The sequence below is a fragment of the Ixodes scapularis genome, unplaced genomic scaffold, assembly GCF_016920785.2.
Source record: "Ixodes scapularis isolate PalLabHiFi unplaced genomic scaffold, ASM1692078v2 PGA_scaffold8__174_contigs__length_109621045, whole genome shotgun sequence".
In the NCBI taxonomy this organism is placed as follows: Eukaryota; Metazoa; Arthropoda; class Arachnida; order Ixodida; family Ixodidae; genus Ixodes; species Ixodes scapularis.
Window position 1 is genome coordinate 88,340,648 of NW_024609883.1, and position 20,458 is coordinate 88,361,105.

The following is a 20,458-nucleotide window of genomic DNA, read 5'->3' on the forward strand; positions in this document are numbered from 1 at the left end:
CCATGATTTTAAGCCACAATTTTAAGCCAAGTGTCGTTACTCGGAACCGCAGCTTATTTACTGGCACAAGCGGGAACAATGAAGAAGAGGCAGGTGTCAAAAGGTAGTGGCTTGTGGAATCCACGGTGCTTACGTCATGGCCCCTCCAGGTATTACAAGCCTCTTGAACAAGAGCATGAATAGTGTCATTAAATAAGCTACGCTTCAGAGTAGCGACACTTGGCCTTATTGTGGCTTACAATCATGGTTGCCAGTTATTTGAAGCTTTATCTAAAATCACAAGAAACGCTTTTCCGTCCTCCACTTTAAACAGTTTTCGACAAAGCAAAGCAACATTACATGAGCTTCCTAACACCGAATCTAATGCTGAGGATGTCGCACTTTTGAATCATGCATGACGATCGCCAGTTGCGCCTGCTCTGCACAAGCAACAAAATGGCGGCGTTCACAGCACTGTCGGGGAAGAGAGTGCCGATACTCTAAGCGCAGCTCATTTATTGGCTCTAGTTCCCGCGAAACTCCTTTTCCCTGACTGAAACTGAAAGTAAATATGAATAATACACCATCATTATAGCATATTTAGTTATAACAAAATACACATAATGAGAGGGGGAAGCGGGCGGGTAGGAGAAACGCGGGTTTTATGTGCGACCGTTCTAACCGCTCATTCACACTGCAAGCGGATCCGCGTTCGCAAAGCAGTTGCGAACGCGGTTGTATAAAGGTCCAGTACAACTGCACGCGCACTCGACGTCATCGAGTACGCGTGCAATTGTACTGGATCTTTATACAACCGCGTTCGCAACCGCTTTGCGAACGCGGATCCGCTTCCAGTGTGAATGAGCTGTAACCGTCTCAAAAGAAAGAACGCACGAGCTTGCGCTGGTTAAAAAAAAAGAAAAAAGGCACCAAAAGAAAAGATGCGGCACGCTGTGTTCTTTGTTATTATGCGTCTAATTGCAAATTGTTGTGTGTATGTTTCTACAGCCGGAAGTTAGTCTGCCTTAGTGGGCGTCTGGTGTCTCAGCTTTAGATGAACAATTTAGCCAGTGCGGTACAGCCGCAAACCTGGGGTCTTTAACGTGCACCATGCAGTAGTGATACACGACCGCACGCCGGTACGATGCTCTTCCAGATCGAAACGGGCAGGGGCGGGGTGGGTTCTGCAGCGCGAGCTTTCGCTCCAAGTGCTCCGAGCTGGTGTGCGCTAGACCATGCACTCGGCCACCGACCCCCCCCCCCCCCTCCCCCTTCTTGTGCGTCTAATTTATATACAGGTATAAGTATTTGAAGATCGACGATGGACGTCGATCGTCTCGAGGTAATGAAACGTAATAACAATGTATAAATAATAAACTTGTTGAAGGACTGAACGACTAAATTTTTCAATTCTTGGATTGTAATACGGCGGTAGCCTATTGTACTTACTGTTGATGAAGAGCAATATGAGGTGACGAGGTAATTATAAATTGATGAGGCACCATAAGGACGGCGACATTAGTGGGTGTCGAACCACAATGTACAGTGCCAGACTTTTTTCAAGTATCGTGTACCCAAAGACCTTCTTCACCCGCAACAGTATAAGGTAGAATCAACGAGGATGCTGCTTTACAACTGTATGTTGAACAGGACAACTGCACTGTGCAAAAGTGCGGCTTATTCGTTAATATGAGGGACGGATTTCTAGCAGCATTCCCTGATTGACTACTTGGAACAAATGGCCTCGTTGACGTAAAGTGTCCCCGTTCCAAAACATTCTTGAAGCATACTTAAACCGCAAAGGAGTCTGAGGCGAAAAATAAGAAAAAGGAGCCTGGTGTGAAAGGTCCATATCACCACTATAGCTTCTACTATCAAATACAAGGGCAGTTAAACAATACACAAAGAGAGTTTTGTGATTTAGTTATATTTACACTGAAGGTCATTGATATCCAACGTATTCAGAGAGATGACACCTCCTGGTCAACCAACATAGAGCCTTTTCTACTCAAGTTTTACATGGAAGGCCCTACTTCCGCTGAAATTCCTCACGTAGACGAGTTGTCCGACCGATTAAACTGCCATTACTCTCTATCTGGGAATCTCTCGATCTTTGTTCGTAGGCTACAGTAATATGAGATCGAGGGGTGTGGCTCTTCGTCCGCCAAATATTGCTTCGGCGGGTTTTTTTTCGTGTAAGATGAGACCGTCGCGTGCTGCCGGAACAAGAACCTGGCGATTCTTCACTGAACTGCTTCTTCCGTAAGCTTCAAAAGGGCTTTTTTTCGTTTCGCACATCATCTGCTCTGCTTGCCCGTTAGTTGCAGGATGGTATGGTGCACTAATGTGATGCCTCATGCCGGTTTTTTTTCTTCAAAACCTTGTTTATTTTATTTGAAGCAAAATTTTGCGCGTTATTAGACAAAAGTATTTTCGGTAGGGCAAAAGTAGGTAAAAGAGACCGTAGAACGTCAATGACGTGTTTGGACGTCGTGGCAGGCATCGTGTAGACCTACAGCCACTTAGAGCACGCATCGCCCATGACTCCGTAGATGGATACGTTTCGCCACCCACCGAGTCAATAGTGGATCGTTTTTAGTTACTGTTCATGATGGCGTTGGATTCAAGGAAGACATCGAGTCTTTCCACAAAGTTAGCCCAGGTACCAGGACTTTTGTCGAAAGCGGCAAGTGTTCGAAATGTCGACAACGTTGGTAGCCACGTGTTGTGCTTGACACTGGACACTTACCATTCGCTGAGAAGAAACTTGCTTGTTCGTCTGCCATGAGTAGTCCGATATCAGGTCATCACCGCAACACCATCTCCCGACAAAACTGGTCTTCATTGTTCGCATGTCCATAGTTAGCAATCACGTCAACTTATAAATTCCCGAACGCTCATAACTTGGCGTCGCTAAACGCCGTTCATTCATAGCGTCTTCATTGCAAATAAACGTCTTCCTATTTCTTCTGACGGTTTTCCTAAGCTGTGCTTACAACATTATGTGTGTCGGTACTTCCGAAAATATTGCAACGGCGTTTGTTTTCAGGGAACTATAATGTAGCAACCTCTACAACATCTTCCGGACCCCGTGAAACACAATATTTTGTGACATTATTTTAGTCGTCATTAAAATGATGAGGTAAGTACCGTAAATCGCGAAGCAGTTTACTTGACGTCCGTTTCCCCTGGTTGAGTCTACTGAGCGTGCATTCCTGCAGATGAAATTTTTATTGATAGAATATTGACACGTCAATCAACATTTGATTACTTCTTGGTAAGATTTATTGCGAAAGCCCGTTACAACCGCCGAACCGCATCTCCCTATATCAGAGAACAATTTATACCCAGCCTGACATTCTCGCATACATCCGTTTGCTGGGCCACGCTACTTGAGCTATCTGAGCACAGCTGGCAGCGGCGCGAGCAAGGCCACGAGGGGAACGTGATGGTGCTCGAGCCATCCCACTGTGAACCAATGTTTCGGCCACCCCACGGGTGCGTGTCGCCATCTATTGGTTGAACTAACGCCTTGTTCAAGATGGCTGCCGTGGGACCGCAGCCTTAAAGGACTGAACGACTAAATTTTTTCAATTCTTGGATTGTAATAAGGCGGTAGTCTATTGTACTTACTGTTGATGAAGAGCAATATTAGGTGACAAGGTAATGATTAAATGATGAGGCTCTATAAGACGACGAAATTAGTGCGTGTCAAACCACAACGTACAGTGCCAGACTTGTTTCAATATCGTGTACCCAAAGACGTTTCTTCACCCGCAACAGAATCTGGTAGAATCAATGAGGATGCTGCTTTACAACTGTACGTGGAACAGGAAAACTACACTGTGCAGAAGTGCGGCTTATCCGTTAATACGTGGGACGGATTTCTAGCAACATTCCCTGATATACTACTTTGAACAAATGGCCTCGTTGACATAAAGTGACCCCTTCCAAAAGATTCTTGAAGCGTACTGAAACCGCGAAGGAGTATGAGGCGAAAAGGAAGAAGGAGGACCCTTTTGTGAAATGTCCAAATCACCACCATAGCTTCTACTACCAAATAGAAGGGCAGTTACACAATACACAAAGAGAGTTTTGTGATATCGTTATATTTACGCTCAAGGGCATTGATATCCAACGTATTCAGAGGGTTGACACCTTCTGGTCAACCAACATAGAGCCTTTTCTATTCAAGTTTTACATGGAAGGCCCGACTTCCGCTGAAATTCCCCACGTAGATGAGTTGTCCGATCAAATATACTGCCATTACTCCCGATGTTGGAATCTCTCGATCTTCGTTCGTAGTCCATGGTATCATGAGATCGAGGGGTGTGGCTCTTCGTCCGTCGAACATCGCTTCGGCGGGTGTTTTTACCGTGTAAGATGAGACCGTCGCGTGCTGCTGGAACAAGAACCTGGCGATTTTTCACTGAACTGCTTCTTCTTTAAGCATCAAGAGGGCTTTCTCTGTTTCGCACACCATCTATTGTGCTTGCCCGTTAGTTGCGGGATGTTATGGCGCACTAATGTGACACCTGATGCCGGTTTTTGTTTATTTTTGGTTTTTGTTTTTTCAAAAACTTGTTTATTTTATTTAAGCAAGTTTTGGCCCGTTACCAGAGAAAAGTATTTTCGGTAGGGCAAAAGTAGGGAAAAGAGCGTAGTACGTCAATGACGCGTTTGGACGTCGTGGCAGGCATCGTACTCATCGATCATGACTCCGCAGATGCGGATACATTTGGCCACCCACCGACTGAATAGTGGATCGTTTTCAATTACTGTTCATGATGGCGCTAGACTTGAAAAAAGACTTCGAGTCTTTCCACAAAGTTAGCCCAGGTGCCAGCACTTTTGTCGAAAGCGGTAAGTGTTCGAAACGTCGACAACGTCGTAGCCACGTGCTGTGCTTGACACTGAACGCTTACCATCCGCTGAGAAGAAACTTGCTTGTTCGTCTGCCACGAGTAGTCCGATATCAGGTCATCAACTCCATCTCCCGACAAAACAGGTCTTCATTGCCCGCATGTCCATAGTTATCAATCACGTGAACTTATAAATTCCCGAACGCTCACAACTTGCCGTCGCTAAACGCCGTTCATTCCATAGCGTCTCCATTGCAAATAAACGTCTTCTTATTTATTCCGATGGTTTTCATCATATTCTTCCTAAGCTACACTTACAACATTATGTGTTTCGATACTTCCAAAAATATTGCAACGGCGTTTGTTTTCTGGGAACTATAATGTAATAACCTTTACAACATCTTCCGGATCCCGTGAAACACAATATTTCGTGACGTTACTTTTCAGTCGTCACTATAATGATGAGGTAAGTATTGTAAATCGCGACGCAGTTTACTAGACGTCCGCTTCCACTGGTGTCATGGAAGATTGAGTCTACTGAGCGTGCATTCCTGCGGAAGAAGTTTTGATTGATAGAATATTGACACGTCAATCAACAATTGATTCCTTCTCGCTTAAGCGTGTTTCACATGCACCGATTTTGGCTGTCGGGGGGCTCGTGCCGCTAAACCGCTAGTGCTGGCTAGAGCGCCGCATCGGCAGAAATCGCGCCGCTCTAGGGCCAAAACCATTACATGTGAAACACGCTTGATTTATTGTATAAGCCCGCGACGACCGCCGAACCGCATCTCCCTATATCAAAGAACAATTTATACCCAGCCTGACATTCTCGCATGCATGCGTTTGCTGGGCCGCTATTTGAGCCAGCTGAGCACAGCTGTCAGCGGCGCGAGCAAGGCCACGAGGGGAACGTGATGGTGCTCGAGCCATCCCACCGTGAACCAATGTTTCGGCCACCCCACGGGTGCGTGGCGCCATCTATTGGTTGAACTAACGCATTGGTCAAGGTGGCTGCCGTGGGACCGCGGCCTTAATGCGTACATTAGCTATTTTAATTAGTTGTATCGGTCGACTATCAAGTCGCTCTTGCAAGTTGGTAACTTCGGTTCGACGTTTGTGGTCTGAACGTCGAATTATTGTTTTGGGGTGCTACATATAGGACAAGGGGTGTACCCCCCTACACCCCCTGTTTCTTAGAGTATAAAAGCTGTGTTTGCCAGATTGGTTGGCCCGCCGGAGTGGGTATCTATATTGGATGCTCTGGAGCACCTGAAGAATTTGAAAGTTAATGTGAGCATAGTTCATTGCGCGCATAATTTTACCTTTAGGAGACTTGTATAATCTTGTCAAAGCAGAAAATAAAAAAATGAAATATGTTTACAATCCCCTGTAAAGCCGAATTAGAGCGCGGCTCTTGAGCAGGAGGAGAAGGTACGGAGAGGAGAATGTGCCCCTACTTCTCATCTGCACCCTCGCCTCCTCCTCTCCTGCTCGCCTCCCATGTAGCGAAATTTTTCCCGCTAAATTTAGCGTGAAAATTTTCCCGCTACATTTAATGGGGAAAAATTAGGCGGGAAATTTTTGCGCTAAATTTACCGGGGAAATTTACCAAAAATGCAACGCGCGAAGACGTCATCATGGCGCCACTGGTGACCCTCGTGACGTCACACGTGACGTGATCATGGGAAACGTCCTATAATGCACTGCGCAGCTACGACGGCGGCGACGTCGACACCGCTCATGCCAGAAACGAGCTCCTAAGAGATGCGCTCTAAAAAAAGAAGTGTCTGCGTCGCTCAGTTGGTATTGTGTCTGCCTCGCAACCGAAGGGTCATGGGCTCGAATGCCGCCACCGTCTAAATTTCTTCAAATTGCATTCTTAATTACTTTATAAGGTAAAATAATTTTGGGGCTTGCAGTGACCTTTAATTCGCCTTACATGTCATGTTTTAATCACTTTCATTCCACGCGTGACGTCACGTTTCACGGGAGCGTTGTGGGTTGTTTGAAATTCCAGTGTGAGGAGATGTGATTCTGACGTCGTGACCCAATCAATTAACCAATAAGGATTTTCCCGTCCCACCGACACCGACGCCGGCTTTTCTGCGACACGAGCTTCTAAACGCTATTGCGTTAATAAAGCAGGACGAGGCTCATTGTGTCTACTAAATTTACTCTTTGATTTGTTATTCTGCATTCTTATCAACTAAAACTGTCAAATTAGCCACGGAGCAATAAGAAGGTGTTCGGGACAGCCACGCCCCAAGTTTCTTAAGATTTTGGTGACCGTAACATGATCACCGATGATTTTATTGCAAGCAGCGATTCTCCCAATACACTCGTGGCTGATAAAGAGGCTGGCTATGACACCGACAGCTGGCGTAGAGCCACATTCTGCTGATCGACATGAAGTCTTGGTAAATAGGTCAGACGAGGGGCGCCAGGGAAGCATTTCGGTCTGTGGAGCAGGGCAGCCGGAACACGCTGCTGTAGGACCAGAACCACTTGTTGGCGACTGTAACACAAAGAAACGTAACCTTTATACAAACGGTGAACACGACCCAAAGCAAGGTCAGTCGAAAAGCATAGAAGCGTCAAAAAGAGCCAGGACAAAGTAAGTCAACACAAGACTCACTCACAGCTGTTGTTTGACGCGGCAGCTGCGAGTTCAACTTGTGTTGTCTTACTTCATTGAAGTTCACGTACATAGGGCCAATTATATGTCCGGTTTTTCTGTAGGGAAAATGCCATCTGCGGATCGTTCCAAGCCGAGATCTCCAGCCGTCCGAATTGTGAAGCTATCTGCAGTAGGGATTTCCGGCCGGACTCCAAAACTCTCTTCTGTTTATTTAAAATGCTGCTACTTTTTAGAAGGACGACAAAACACGAAGGTATGCAGTAATGCGTGTTATTTGAGATTGCACATGCGCTAGGCGGTTGGCGCACCTGCACTCTCAGAGCCCACGATGAGGTCTTTGAATCGCGCGTCTTACAGCCACTCAATAAACCACCCTTCAGAGTAACAACACTCCAGCCCTCTTGAGCCTTAAAATCATTGTTGCCAGTTACTCGAAGCGTTATCTGAAACACACGAGAATCCGATTTTATGCTCTAGAAATGTCGCAACGGACCGCGATGGAGAAAAGCTATGGTAGGCAATTGTTTTGCATACGTGAAACGTTATAGCATCACAAACGTTTCACGATACTCTGCGTTTCCAGACGCCAGACACATACGTACTTGGCGTTCTTCATCAGATAGATTAACGCGTACCGTGTGTGCACTTCATAGTTATTTCTAGAATGAAGCGATACTGCCGCTAACCGGGCTGACAAACCTCCAAGATATGATTATAATGCAATTAAATGCAAAGATGCAAGCGAGCTGGACAATAATGGTGAAAATAATCCCTGGAGAAGGGGAACAAGAGGGACAAAGGGCAAACATAAATCTCCAAACACAGCATTCAGAGCCTTCCATTCTCGCGAGTTTCCCTCCCTTTGTGCGGAAAGGTGGTGGAGCTCCTTCTCGCTCACTTCGCTCCTCTTCGCTTGCCCCTCTGGTCACATGACCTTTCCGTTTACCAATCAGCGTCGAGCACCTCAGTCCTCTTTTCTCACCCTCCAGCCAATCAGTGTTAAGCTTCGCGGCCACGATTCCATGTGGGTTTCACGAAATGCCGAACACCTACCCAAATAATGTTTCACACTAAAAACCAGGGTTGGGCAGAAATACTCAAAAATGTATTTGGAAATACAAATACCGGGATACACTAAAATAGTAGCTAAAATACTGATACTAAGATATATCTGTAAAAATGTATCGCGATACGTATCGGAAATACATTTTAAAAAGAGGCGAAATGTATTTGGAAATACAAATACAGGAATATATTTTAGGGAGGGCAGAAATACAAATACAGAAATACTGATAGTGCAATAAATTTCCCAAATTTTTTGAGACGTCAACTGAGATGAAGCTTGAAGTTTGAAGTGGATGTTTTCGATCCCGAAATTACTCTCCTTTAGGCTTGGCACTTTGCCTTGAAGGTTGCGGTTGTGGACGACAAGGAGTCTTCAATAGACTCAGAAAAACGTCCCATCAACGGCTGACCGCGGTCTCTTCCATGACAACCTCTCTGTCTGGCGAGGGAATCTTGTCAACATTGATGGTGGAATGAACTAGCATTCTTTATCTGTAGGTGTGGCCTTGAACATGAAACTTGACCACGCTGCTGTATGAAAGGAAAATACGTACTTTCGTTGTAGGTTATCGAGTTGAAGATCGTGCATGCAGTGTCATTCGGAATTTTCGAAAATAGTGGACCACCTGAAGCATTTTGGAATACATGTCTTATCTTCTGTTGCGGTTGAAAAACGATACGGAAGCATCCCTGTTCTGAAGGTCCTTACTACCGATCCTCCGCCACCGACGCACGGATTGCAGTCCTCAAGTTTTGCCTAGCATTATCCAAACAGAGACCTCGTGGATTGCGAGCTGATATTGCCGGCACAGGTGGGAGCTGTCCGAGAAACAGCGGTCTCGAGACGAGTCTCGGGAGTACGTAGTCTGGGATGGCACAGCAAGGCCACTTCTGGCCTCCTTCTGGGTTTCGGATCACCAGAGCAGCGGGTCGCGTTCACGTCGGCTGATGACGTACCCTTGAGCCGTGCAATGTTACGGGCGCAGCCGCAGATGTATTCGAATATGTGTTGAACTTCACAGCGTGGGTCTTCCTACTATTTCAAGTCAACCACCGCCAGGCTCGTGCTGCAACGGAATGTGACTCAGCTTTGCCGGATGGGTGTATCCCGTATGCTAAGGCGAGAGAGACGGTTAGCAGTGGGCATTGGATGCCAGCAAACAATGACTCAGGAAATCCCTACATAAGGACCTGCGGCAGAAGATGCTCTGACTGCGCTCCTGGCACGCCACCTGGTTCGAGTCCCCGACAACACAACACTTCTCAGAAGAGAGGAAGAGAGGACGCATAGAATAATAGTTTGCAGAATCAAAAGGAACCTTGGTCAGCATAGTAACAATGCCCCAGCATCTCCTTGACTCTGGTGCCCTCGGAAGTAAAAAAAAAAAATGAGTTCAGACTTGTTTCTTCTTTTTTTTCGGGGGGGGGGGGGGGGGAGTATTTCTCAAGAAATGTAACGAAATACATTTCATCCTGATTGTATCGCGATACAAAGAAACATTCCAAATGTATTTCGATACAGGAATACAGATACTGGCGAAAAAAATGTATCGCGATACAGAAATACAGATACGAAATGTATTTCTGAAATACTATCGCGATACATTTGTATCGCGATACTGCTCAACCCTGCTAAAAACTGTATCGCCTGAGCTTCCCTACACCGTTTCTAAAGCTTAGAAACTCGCACTTCCGAATCGTGACAATTCGAACTTCGCACTATGCACAAAGATGGCGATGCCCGCAAGAAACTCGGAGATTAAAGAGCCAATTTTCTCTAGCCGTCGCTTATTCAGTGGCTCTAATGCCGTGCTGGGTTCCATGAATGAGGTAAGAGAAGTTTCTTAAGTTTTCTTCGAGGAACTCTGTCTCTGGACGGCGACGTTGTTTTTTAGTGTTACTTATACGAACTCACTCCACTTGGATCCGTAGAGGACGGGGCAGCCGGCGTGCATTGTGAGCCTCTCACCTTCCCCGCTCGCCTTGAGGTTCCACCAGAACGCGGCGTCACCCTGCGAAAAGAACCTTCGTGTTGGGACCAATCTTTTGAAAGAAGTACGGGTGTTGTACGTTCCAAACCAACAAAGGGCATCTAGCCCGCCACCATTGGAGGATTTGGAAATTCATTTGAGCCACAAAGGGATCTTCGTGGCACGCAACCAAAATCTTGGTGACGCGGCGCCTTGTCCGCACTAAGCCTCCGTGAGACTCCTCGCACTTCAGTCTGAATTCGAACTCCCTCCTGAAGATCTGTATGCAAGCGAGTTGCCTCGGACCCATCGAGACGGCTATATTACGCTTTCATTATGAAGGTTTAGAAGTTGCGGGGTTATATTCAGATGTTTTGAAAAATAAAAGCGAATTTATTTTTGTTTGTCATTGGCCCTTTAAATGAACTATGTGCAAACAAGGCCTGTGACAGAGCTAAGCATGTGCGCCTCTACCTTCGATAGCACTGCACACAATTTGTAAGATGAAGTACACAGTGAGCATTGTCTTTTCCTGAGAAAGAAGCATTTTTTGTCTTGGAAACTATGACAAACGAAAGCACGGAAGTTGTGGCGTTACCCAAGTCGACTCACAGAATGTTTTTTTTTTTTTTGGCTTAAGTTATAGGTGGCACTGGAGTCAGCTGTTTCAACATAATGTTTAAACAGGGACAGCACAGTGTGTTTTGTGCTTTCACGTAAGAAAATGGCACGCTACACATGAACGACAGTTCATAAATAAGCATGGGCGAGATCTGCCAGATGTTAAAACAATAAAACAGTGGAATTCAACGTTCGGAGACTGTCGCTGATAGACACATAACAAGACTGGGGACATGTTGGCTAACACAGAGCGAGAACTTGAGTTTCGCTTGGACGTTCACCGGGGAGCAAACGACGCCCATGTTGAGGTATATAAAAAAGTAGAAACAAACGAATTTTTTTTAGTTTTTATGATATTTTTCTAGAACCCAAAGCACGTGTCTGTACCTAGGATAATATTTATGTAATAAATTCTTGAAATCGATGAAAGTCTTTATTTTCACCGTTATAATGGCGATGAAGGAGGCATGACGTTGAGACATGGAGCCACGCGCTGCCTTCTTATTTTAGGCAGTCACACACTTAAGAGCTTCTGCATTTTCGGTGATAAACCACTAAGAAATAAAGGAAAGATATGAACCTTTTTGGGTGACAACCTTATGCCGAGGCTTGGAAAGACTGTGGCACCACCTGCTTCGACGTCAGTCATCTGTAACCAATAACAATACAGGTCTGCCATCCGCTGGACAAAGTTATAATTAGGTCGAGTGTTCGAGAGATCGGCGGTAATTTATTCAGTGTTGCCGTTGATTTGATTTTGCCACTGAAATTGTGAACCTCAGTTTCACGGGCATTTAGAAAACCTCAAATCGGAAACCATCGAGACTCGTTGGTGTTCCTTCGGGCTGGTGTTGCTAAACGGCACTTTCAACCGATTTTTACGTGATATCAATTAAATTTCTTCATTGAAGAAGACGATCACACCGTCGATCACCCCCTAGCGGCTAAGTTCAAAATGAAATAAATGGGGGCAACATCAAGAATATTTTGTATCTGTTTCTACCGAAGCTTTCTGCTGACGTTGCTGAGCGTTGCGTCGGTATTCGGCTAGGGCGCTTGTTTAATGAGCACAGCACCAAACGGGTACAAGTCGCGCGCAAAGGCTGACACAGAAGTCGTGTCCCATTTGTGCCCCGCCTCTGATCGAGGAACGTAACGTAACGAATGCAGTCCTCAGGCCTTGTATGAGGTAAACACCGCGAGCTCTGTGGAAAACAAGCTGGACCAAAGTGCCCCTATAGGTCGATCCCCTCGCCAAAAGTAGGAATTCAAAACTTCGTTGGTAAAGAAAAAAAAAAAAAGATTTGCAAAGAAGAAAAGAAGAAGAAGGTTTTTATTTCGCAAATTTCATAAGTACAAATGCTGTGAATGGCATCTGGATCCAAAGCCACAAGGCTAAATTTGAATCCATACAAAAAATGTGCATTTTTGTTTCAGTCCAAGTCAGGAACGATGCGAGAAATACGCTAAAAATGCAAGAGTGCTAAAATATGAAATAAAAGAAAAGATGCGAAACAAACCAAATGTATGAAACTTCGGACCTGTACAGGGAGTCAAGAAACTACGTGAATACATATCATGTTCGACAGAACGAACAAAGATTCAGCTAGGTAAACTATAAATGTCAGACATTATATAAGTTTTTATTGATTGTTCATTTTGTGTCAGACATTTTATTGAGTGTGGTAGATTATTCCATATTTTAGCCCCAATAAAAAGAAGGCTTCGACCATATGTGTTAGACATTTTAGGCAAGTTAAGGTTACTTTTGTTAGCATACCGTACATTTCTATTAGGAAAACTCAGAATAGAGGAGTGGTACGGAGTTTTCGTATATATTGCCCTCTTGACCAGTATTGCAAGTTTGTAATCTCTGGCTTGAATAAAGCGCATGATGTTAAGTGCTTTAAAAATTGGCGAAGACGGGGCAGTTCTTGGTGCTGATGCTATTATGCGCATGACCCTTTTCACTAATACAATAGAGGTTTGCAGCACGATATATAAGTCTATCCACATGACTGCACGCAGTAGGTTAAATGCGGGTGAAAAATGCTAAAGTAAATTAGGCGCAGTGTTGCTTTGTTAAAGTGTTTTTGAGCTTGGATCAGTGTAAGGCACTCAAAAGATAGCTTCTTGCAGACTGCATCTATGTGATGTGCCCAATGCATTAATGAGTCCAATGTTACACCTAAGTATTTATATGTGTCAACCTGGCAGAGAGTTTTGTCGTTCACCTGCAGGTTACACACGTTAGATAATGGCTTTTGACGTGAAGAAAAAATAATGAGTTTAGCACTAGTTTATTGGCGCTAAACCACCTTAACGTTCTCGCAAGATCTTCATTCGCGAGGGTTTTGGCTTCCGCCACCGAGTTGCAGCTGATTAATAGTGCTGTGTCATCAGCATACAGTATTGTTTTTGCAAGGGTAATTGAATTAGTATAGTCATTTACATATAAAGAAAATAAAATAGGGCCCAGAACAGAGCCTGGTGGCACTCCAGCCTTCACGTCTTTCAGGGTTGACTTTTCGTTAAATGTGTCTACAAATTGCATCCGGTTTGCTAAATAACTACGGAAGAACTAAATTGCCGGACCTCCTAATCCATAAATAACACTCTAGCTTATCCAGCAACATGCAGTGGTCTACTCAATCAAAGACTTTTTTTAATGTCGAGAAATACGCCTATGGTAATCTGACCCTTATCGAGAGCTTGGTTTATTATCTTGGTTACAGAATGAGCTGCGGTGTTAGTAGAATAATTTTTGCGAAAGCCATTCTGTTGTGATGCCAGTATTTGGTATTTTTCAATAAATTCTATTAGTCTATTAGCTATCGATTTCTTACACAAAATATCAATGGCGGGTAAAATTGCAGTGGGGCGATAATTTTCCACAGAGTTTGGATCATCACCTTTATAGATCGGTACAACTCTAAGAACTTTTAATTCATCCGGGAAAACACCACTGAAAAATGACGGATTATGTATTTTGTGACGGTTCACTCAAGACATCGATATTGGCCTTCAGTATATTAACAGATATCTCATCATGCCCTACGGCTTTTTTCGAGTACAGTTCTTTAGGGATAAGAATAATTTCTTCTCTAGTTATTTATTTAAAGACAAAGCTGTTATTCAAAAGCGTAGACAAAAAAACATCATCATTATGACCAATACTAGGCCTAATATTGCTGCTTATGTTAATAAAAGAAATAATTGAATATTTCTGCAACAACTGCCTGGCTACAATTTAGAACGCAGAGATCAGGTACTACGCGACATTTCTGGGACGATTTCGTGACAAAATTAATGATGTTCCATATTTCTTTAGAATTTCCTTTTGCTTTCAAGATGCAGTTACTGTAATACTTCTTTTTTTTTTGTTTGCGCATTAAGGCAAGTGATAGGTAGCGTGTAACGTTGTATTGTTCTCTGTAGTACCTACTATCCCTATTTGTCCTCATCTTTTGTCGCAAGTGTTCCCTTAGTTTTTATACATCCAGTATTTTTGGGGTCATCTAAGGGCAACTAGGGTGCGTTAAATAAGAGGTTCTACGAGAGTTGAAGTTAACCTTAACACAGCTGTTTTAAGGTATCGGAAAACGGTTTATAGGTGTAGTTAATATCACTGACTACGGTTTGAGTGAAGTCTTTATCTTGTATAAGTTTTCTGGTTTTCTCAAAATTTACCCTTTGTTTATTATACAAAGAGCATGCCCAGGCATGCCCAGGGTGCATGCCCAAAACAATGGTGGACTCGGACCTATGCCGCACGATCTATTACGTGGTGCGCACTTTGTAAAGCGTTCATTAGTATACCATCTCTAGTCGGTTACAGGGTAATTATGGAGTTCAGGGGAAGCTCCTCCTACCTGTTTCCACTTCAAAAGAGTCAACGCTAAAGAGGGGATCGCCTCCTCTCTAGCCTTTAATCAACTCTAGTGAAAGAAGGAGGGAGGCGCATCCCCTTAATACTTAAACTGTTATCGATTATAGCATATGTATTTATCTTACTGTACAGGGGATAGGCTGTGCACTATAGAACGACGTGTACGCTGCGATACAAAAATATTTAAAAAAATGTGTTCGTGAATTTGAAACCTGGGAATATCATACGAGGAATAGCGCGGCAAAGCGTTTGAGAGAGACAATAGGAGGTTGACTTACGTAGATCATAAGCGTCGCTATTCTGTCTCCTCTTCCATGTTGAAGGTAATAATCGGCCGACTGAAAAAGAAGACATATAGTTCCTTATGCTAACCCTTCTGAAGGTGAAGGTAGATTTCTCGGTGTTTCGTGCTCTGCTTGAAAACGGCATACCTTTTTTTTTAAATTGTGGCGATTTGGAATGCAACATTCGCCTTTAAATAGCTAGTGCAAAATCCATCAGTCGTTTTTAGAAACGCATAAGCAATCAATATTTGACATCGGAGTGAGGAGCATGGTGTGTTTAGCCTCCTATCCTGTTCATACATCAGATGTGGTCCTGAAGTGGGAACAAATCACGTCACAGAAGCCGGTCTATCACGCTGACGAACGCCGCAATCCTGGCGGTTGACGCTACAAACTAGAAGCCCAGGCAAAACGTACGCGCAAACGCGATTGTCGCTGTCGTGGCGGCGGCGTAATTCGTAGTTGCCGAAATTTTCGTGGGCTGTCAAGAATAATAAATGTCTGTCAACGTGCACCACATCTGCTGTGGCCCTGCTAGTTAATTTTCGAAGAGCGCTCGTTAAGTTGTTTCTCTGTCGATTCTTTTTTTACTTTTTTTTTTTTTTAATTCGAAGAGGACATCCAAGTTTCTAGTTCGTAAAACACTTTAGAGCCCACCCCAACGATTATTGATTTTCATTATTAGGGGTGTAACCCACGGATTCGGTTCTTTTTATGCTGCTATACGCTGTTGAAATCAGTGTTCATAAATTTTAGAGAAGGACTCAATAACCAAGTTATACGCCTCGTCTGCCGAGTCGCAAGAGAGAACCTCAATTCCAGTTTGTAGGTTGTACTTGTGCTTCAAAACAGAAAAGGCGTGCCGAGCTTGTATTATGATAATGGCAGTGATTACGTTCAGGTGTTTTTTTCTTCCACATATTTGAGATTAAAAAACAAATATGTAGGAAGGGGATCACTGACTGTTGCCCCATTCAAATCTGCGGTTTCTCACATCATTTATCCGGCTTGACATGCAACCGAGCTTTCGGTTGCACGGCAAACGATCCCCAGGTGGTCCAAATTAATCCTCAGTCCTCCGCTGGGGCGTGCCAGATGCCCGTCGTAGGTTTGGTACGTAAAACCCCCAAACTTGACATCATTTGTCCGAGTTGGCTGAGGTATGATATAGAAAAAAAAAACGAAAAAAAAAATAAAAACACTGATGACAGGAGAAACTCCAACTGTCGCGGTGATGACGTTATGATGCTGATGTTGAAAACACCACCCTAATAAAATTAGGATTCCTCCTGTTAATGAAAATATATCAACAAATAATAAAAAAAAAATATCGGTAAATATTTTCGTCAGGAGGGCGATACATCACAGAGAACGCACTCTTTGCGTTTCGAGTAGTCAAGATATCTAAATGATCTGTAACTGCCGTAAACTAGGCAATGACCGTACATTCAAGGACAAGTTTAGCATGAATGTATGAACCTGCCCCGCGCTATTTATAGCGATTTCAATTTTAAATCCTGTAAGCAGCGCAATTACCAGTGTCCTTGTCAGAACAATGCCCAAAACTAAATCAACATCAGAAAACAAAAAGTCTAGTAATATACCGAACTCACCATATTTGTTTTGCGCTGATTGAATAATATGATGAGAGAAAACGACGAAAATCGCGGAGCGACAGATGAATTCTTGTCGTGTTTCGTTTGGCAGTAAATACTTGCTGTGATTAAAGATATAATATAGGCCTAATTCTTATTATTCGCGCAATGAAAATAAAACACGCAGGAAAACAAGCATGGGGCGATAAAAAAATAGGCAAGGAAAAAAAAACAGTTATAAGGACAGCCAAACAATATACAAGTGACCACAGAACGCGTTCGTCAGCCGAGAGGCGTGATGAAGGGGGCCCGAGAGGAGAGGTTCACCACACCAGCCAGTTTGGAAGGGGAGATGAGGGTGCTTGGCTCATTCTTCGGGGGGTACCTTGTGAGTTTCGGACTTTGTATGAAGGGTTCTCTCGGAGACCTCGGCTAATGACAAGGCTAAAATTATGCTTAGACACAAAGAAAAAGTATACATTGTGGCACTGAGCATGGTGAAGCGTTGCGCTCAGTGCCACAGGGCAATCCGTTTTTTGTTTGTTTAGGTCTCAAGATAATTTCAGTTTCGTCATTCGTCGAGCTCCGTCCTTTGACTGCGGAGATTGGATATTGCGAGTGTCTTGCGGTAAACTAGACGCTCCACTTTAAGTCCGACAGCAGACGATGCTGCGACCCGAGAGCACCGAACAAACGTCAAAAGTGCACCCGGTCGGCGTCCACCGCCTTTGCACGTTTACTATAACCGAGTAAAGTAATCAGGCACAGCGTATACAGAGCCGTATATAGAGAGTGTTTGGTCATTGGGAGGAACGGGCAGAGACTGGGCGTGCACGAGACGAAGATAGAAGGCTCGGCATGGTCCCTTGGCCATCCAGAAGCCGAAATTGATCTCCTTGCGGTGGTACCGAGAAACACTTTTAATAAGTAAGTAAGAGTTAAATAGAGTAACTTCTTGGGGTTGAAAATATGATGCACGTAATGCTTCGGTTATGATCGTGCAATAAAATTGTACTAATCGAATATGCCACTCGAACTCTCTTTTGTCCGTGCGGACTACTGACCGTTCGTGGCCTTTGGCGCCTGTGGCGAACGGATCACGTCGATCGTTCTCCTAGACTTTGCCTTTGCACTACCGTGATCCAAAAGTCACGTGCACCTTAATTTTCAGACACCGAGAGTTACTCCGACGCATTTATTACTTTTGTTTCTGGCGACCACCGCCAGGGTATTATTCGCGGCTTCTGGCAGGTCACGTTCGAATCATGTGAAGGCTCTCTGGAACGCCCCCATGCCCTCTTTCGGCCAGTGACACCTCCTCATTTGCCACCTATACTTCCCAAATGAATGGCCTGACTATATATATGGCTCTGAGCGTATGCGCCACGCTTCTGCGTTTTTTTTTTTTTTGTTCTGTGCGTTGATTGGTCTAGCCGGTCATAGCAAATCTACAAAGACAACGAGCGACGTGACGACGCAGCTTGGGCGTCGTTTGATTGGCTCCGCCGAATCTTGGCGTCGACGCGGTCGAACTTCAAATTAAACGGAAGGTAGCAATTTAAGAGCCACGTGACAGAAAGGAGCCTGGGACTACTCACACTGTTGTAGGCGTTCAAGGAGTCTTGAAAGAAGTCGTGGTGCGGCAAGAAATGGCCTCCAGTACCGTAGTTGGCCAGCTGCCCGTTGACACAAAGTATGTCGAGTTAGAAAACATCGGACAAAGCTATGACTCTTATATGGGTAGAAAGGTTCGCCGATTGTGGCAGGCATTACGGTGTGCATCATCCTCACCGCCTTGATGTATTTTACGCTCGGCGTTTTTTTGCGGAAATCTGCAACCATACTCTTGAAACACTACACTAAATTGAAATCTCAATGTAAGGGAATTCTCGATGGTTTAGTTTATTGCCCCGTGGGCATGCTTCTTCGAGAAACGTGTGGACGAAGACTCGTGCATCGGCGAGCATCTCGAAAAACGAGCAACGTTTTCGGGGTTATTATTTTTTGTATTGTTCTATGTGTATCACAGTTTTAGTGCTAAAGAGTCAGTGACAGTTAACGCGACCAAAGGCGAACTCATAAAATTTCTGCACACGGGCGAACATTTATTCTAAAAAAACTCAAATTGCTTAGAAAAATGTTTCTGAAGAGGGGTCTTATGACTGTTTCTATTTGATACTAATGTTTATCGTAGCGTTTGTTAGCATATGCGCTGCATTGAGTCGTGGTCTTTGAAGGTGTACCAGGTCACAGAGTTAAGAAATCCACATTGAACGTGACCCCTTGTGTTTCCAGGTGCTCTATCTTAACTGGTAAAAGTTAACCAGAACCACTGTTTTCTACGAAACGCATACAGTTCAGTCATTCGATAGATTTTGTTATTGTTAACCCGACGACATCATAGCTTAATAACGGCCCGAAAGTTTGGATGGGGCACTTTAGGCACAGAGTAATTATCATTTCGCCATACTATATTATAGCAGATCAATTAATGATAACCAAGAAACTATAGTCCAGCGCGGTGCTTTTTTTTTTTTTATTTTAAATGTTTTTTAGTAGGCCGAAGTAAGGGTATTCGGGAAGTACGAGTATGTAGTCGTGTTTTAAGGACAATTTCAAGCCTCCCGACGGAATTCACTCACGAACACAAATGTGCGGACGACAAGGTATAGCACTGTCATATTGAGGAGGGGGAGCAATGGGTGCGGTTTCGAACACAATCATCTAGCCACCACTTCCTGTCCAGACGCGCATCGGTGAAGATCTCAGGCTTCGTTTCGTCATCAAATCAGAGCGTAGTCAAAGAATATACGGAACGTAAGTTCGTCTGTTTCTTTCTCAGGGTTTGTGGCGACGGCAGAACGCCGAGCTCCAGTTGGTTCTGGTAGGAATTATCGTGGACAGATCGCAAAGCAAGCTGACTTGAGGTCTACGCACTACCCTTTAATCAGAGCTCGGCGTTTTGACGTCACCAGAACTCCAGTAAAAATAAACAGACGAACTTGGGCTCCGCATAGCCACGGACAACTTAAGAAACTGGGGGGGGGGGGGGGGGCGGGGGGGGGGGGCTTATGATGTTCACGCCCCTTGCTTCGTAATTGGTTCTTCGGTGCTTTCTAAACTAACCTGCAATCCCATTGGCTGTGAAGCAACAATGAGATGCATTTGGGACTCACCATAGCCTGCGTTTCTTAAACTATCATCAGCGACTCTAGAAAACGCACACACACAGACACGCGTACTCAAATTGCGAGGTTAGGCAACGCGACCTAGAATAATGAAAGCCTCCACATGGCCTCCTCTTCCTTCATGAAACGTCATCAAAGTCGGATCTCGCTAACTCGGCTATTGGGCGCGAGCCCGACCTTCGACGCGTTGATTGGACACGAGCCCCAGACGGTCACTGACGCAGCACTCGTGCCCAATCTCAGGCCTAGATTGATCTGGCTGTGTTGACGGTGCGGAGGCCTTCTGTTTAGGTGGTGTTGGGGGTCAGGGCGCATCTGCGGCGCTCGATTCGTTCAAGTGGGGAGAGGGAACGACCGAGAGAAAGAC

General features: G+C 44.5%; 1 protein-coding gene across 1 annotated transcript in view; it reads right to left on the reverse strand.

Moving 5' to 3' along the window:
• Positions 1 to 7,267: 7,267 nt before the first annotated feature.
• LOC8031206 (prolyl 4-hydroxylase subunit alpha-1-like) overlaps positions 7,268 to 20,458 on the reverse strand; it is a 32,100-nt gene continuing 18,909 nt past the window's right edge. Inside the window, exons 10-14 of the mRNA XM_040217605.3 lie at positions 18,502 to 18,579; positions 15,303 to 15,362; positions 11,716 to 11,784; positions 10,460 to 10,556; positions 7,268 to 7,356 (exon numbers count right to left, since the gene is read on the reverse strand). Coding sequence (XP_040073539.3) covers positions 7,268 to 7,356; positions 10,460 to 10,556; positions 11,716 to 11,784; positions 15,303 to 15,362; positions 18,502 to 18,579 — 393 coding nt within the window. The remainder of the gene's footprint in view (positions 7,357 to 10,459; positions 10,557 to 11,715; positions 11,785 to 15,302; positions 15,363 to 18,501; positions 18,580 to 20,458) is intronic.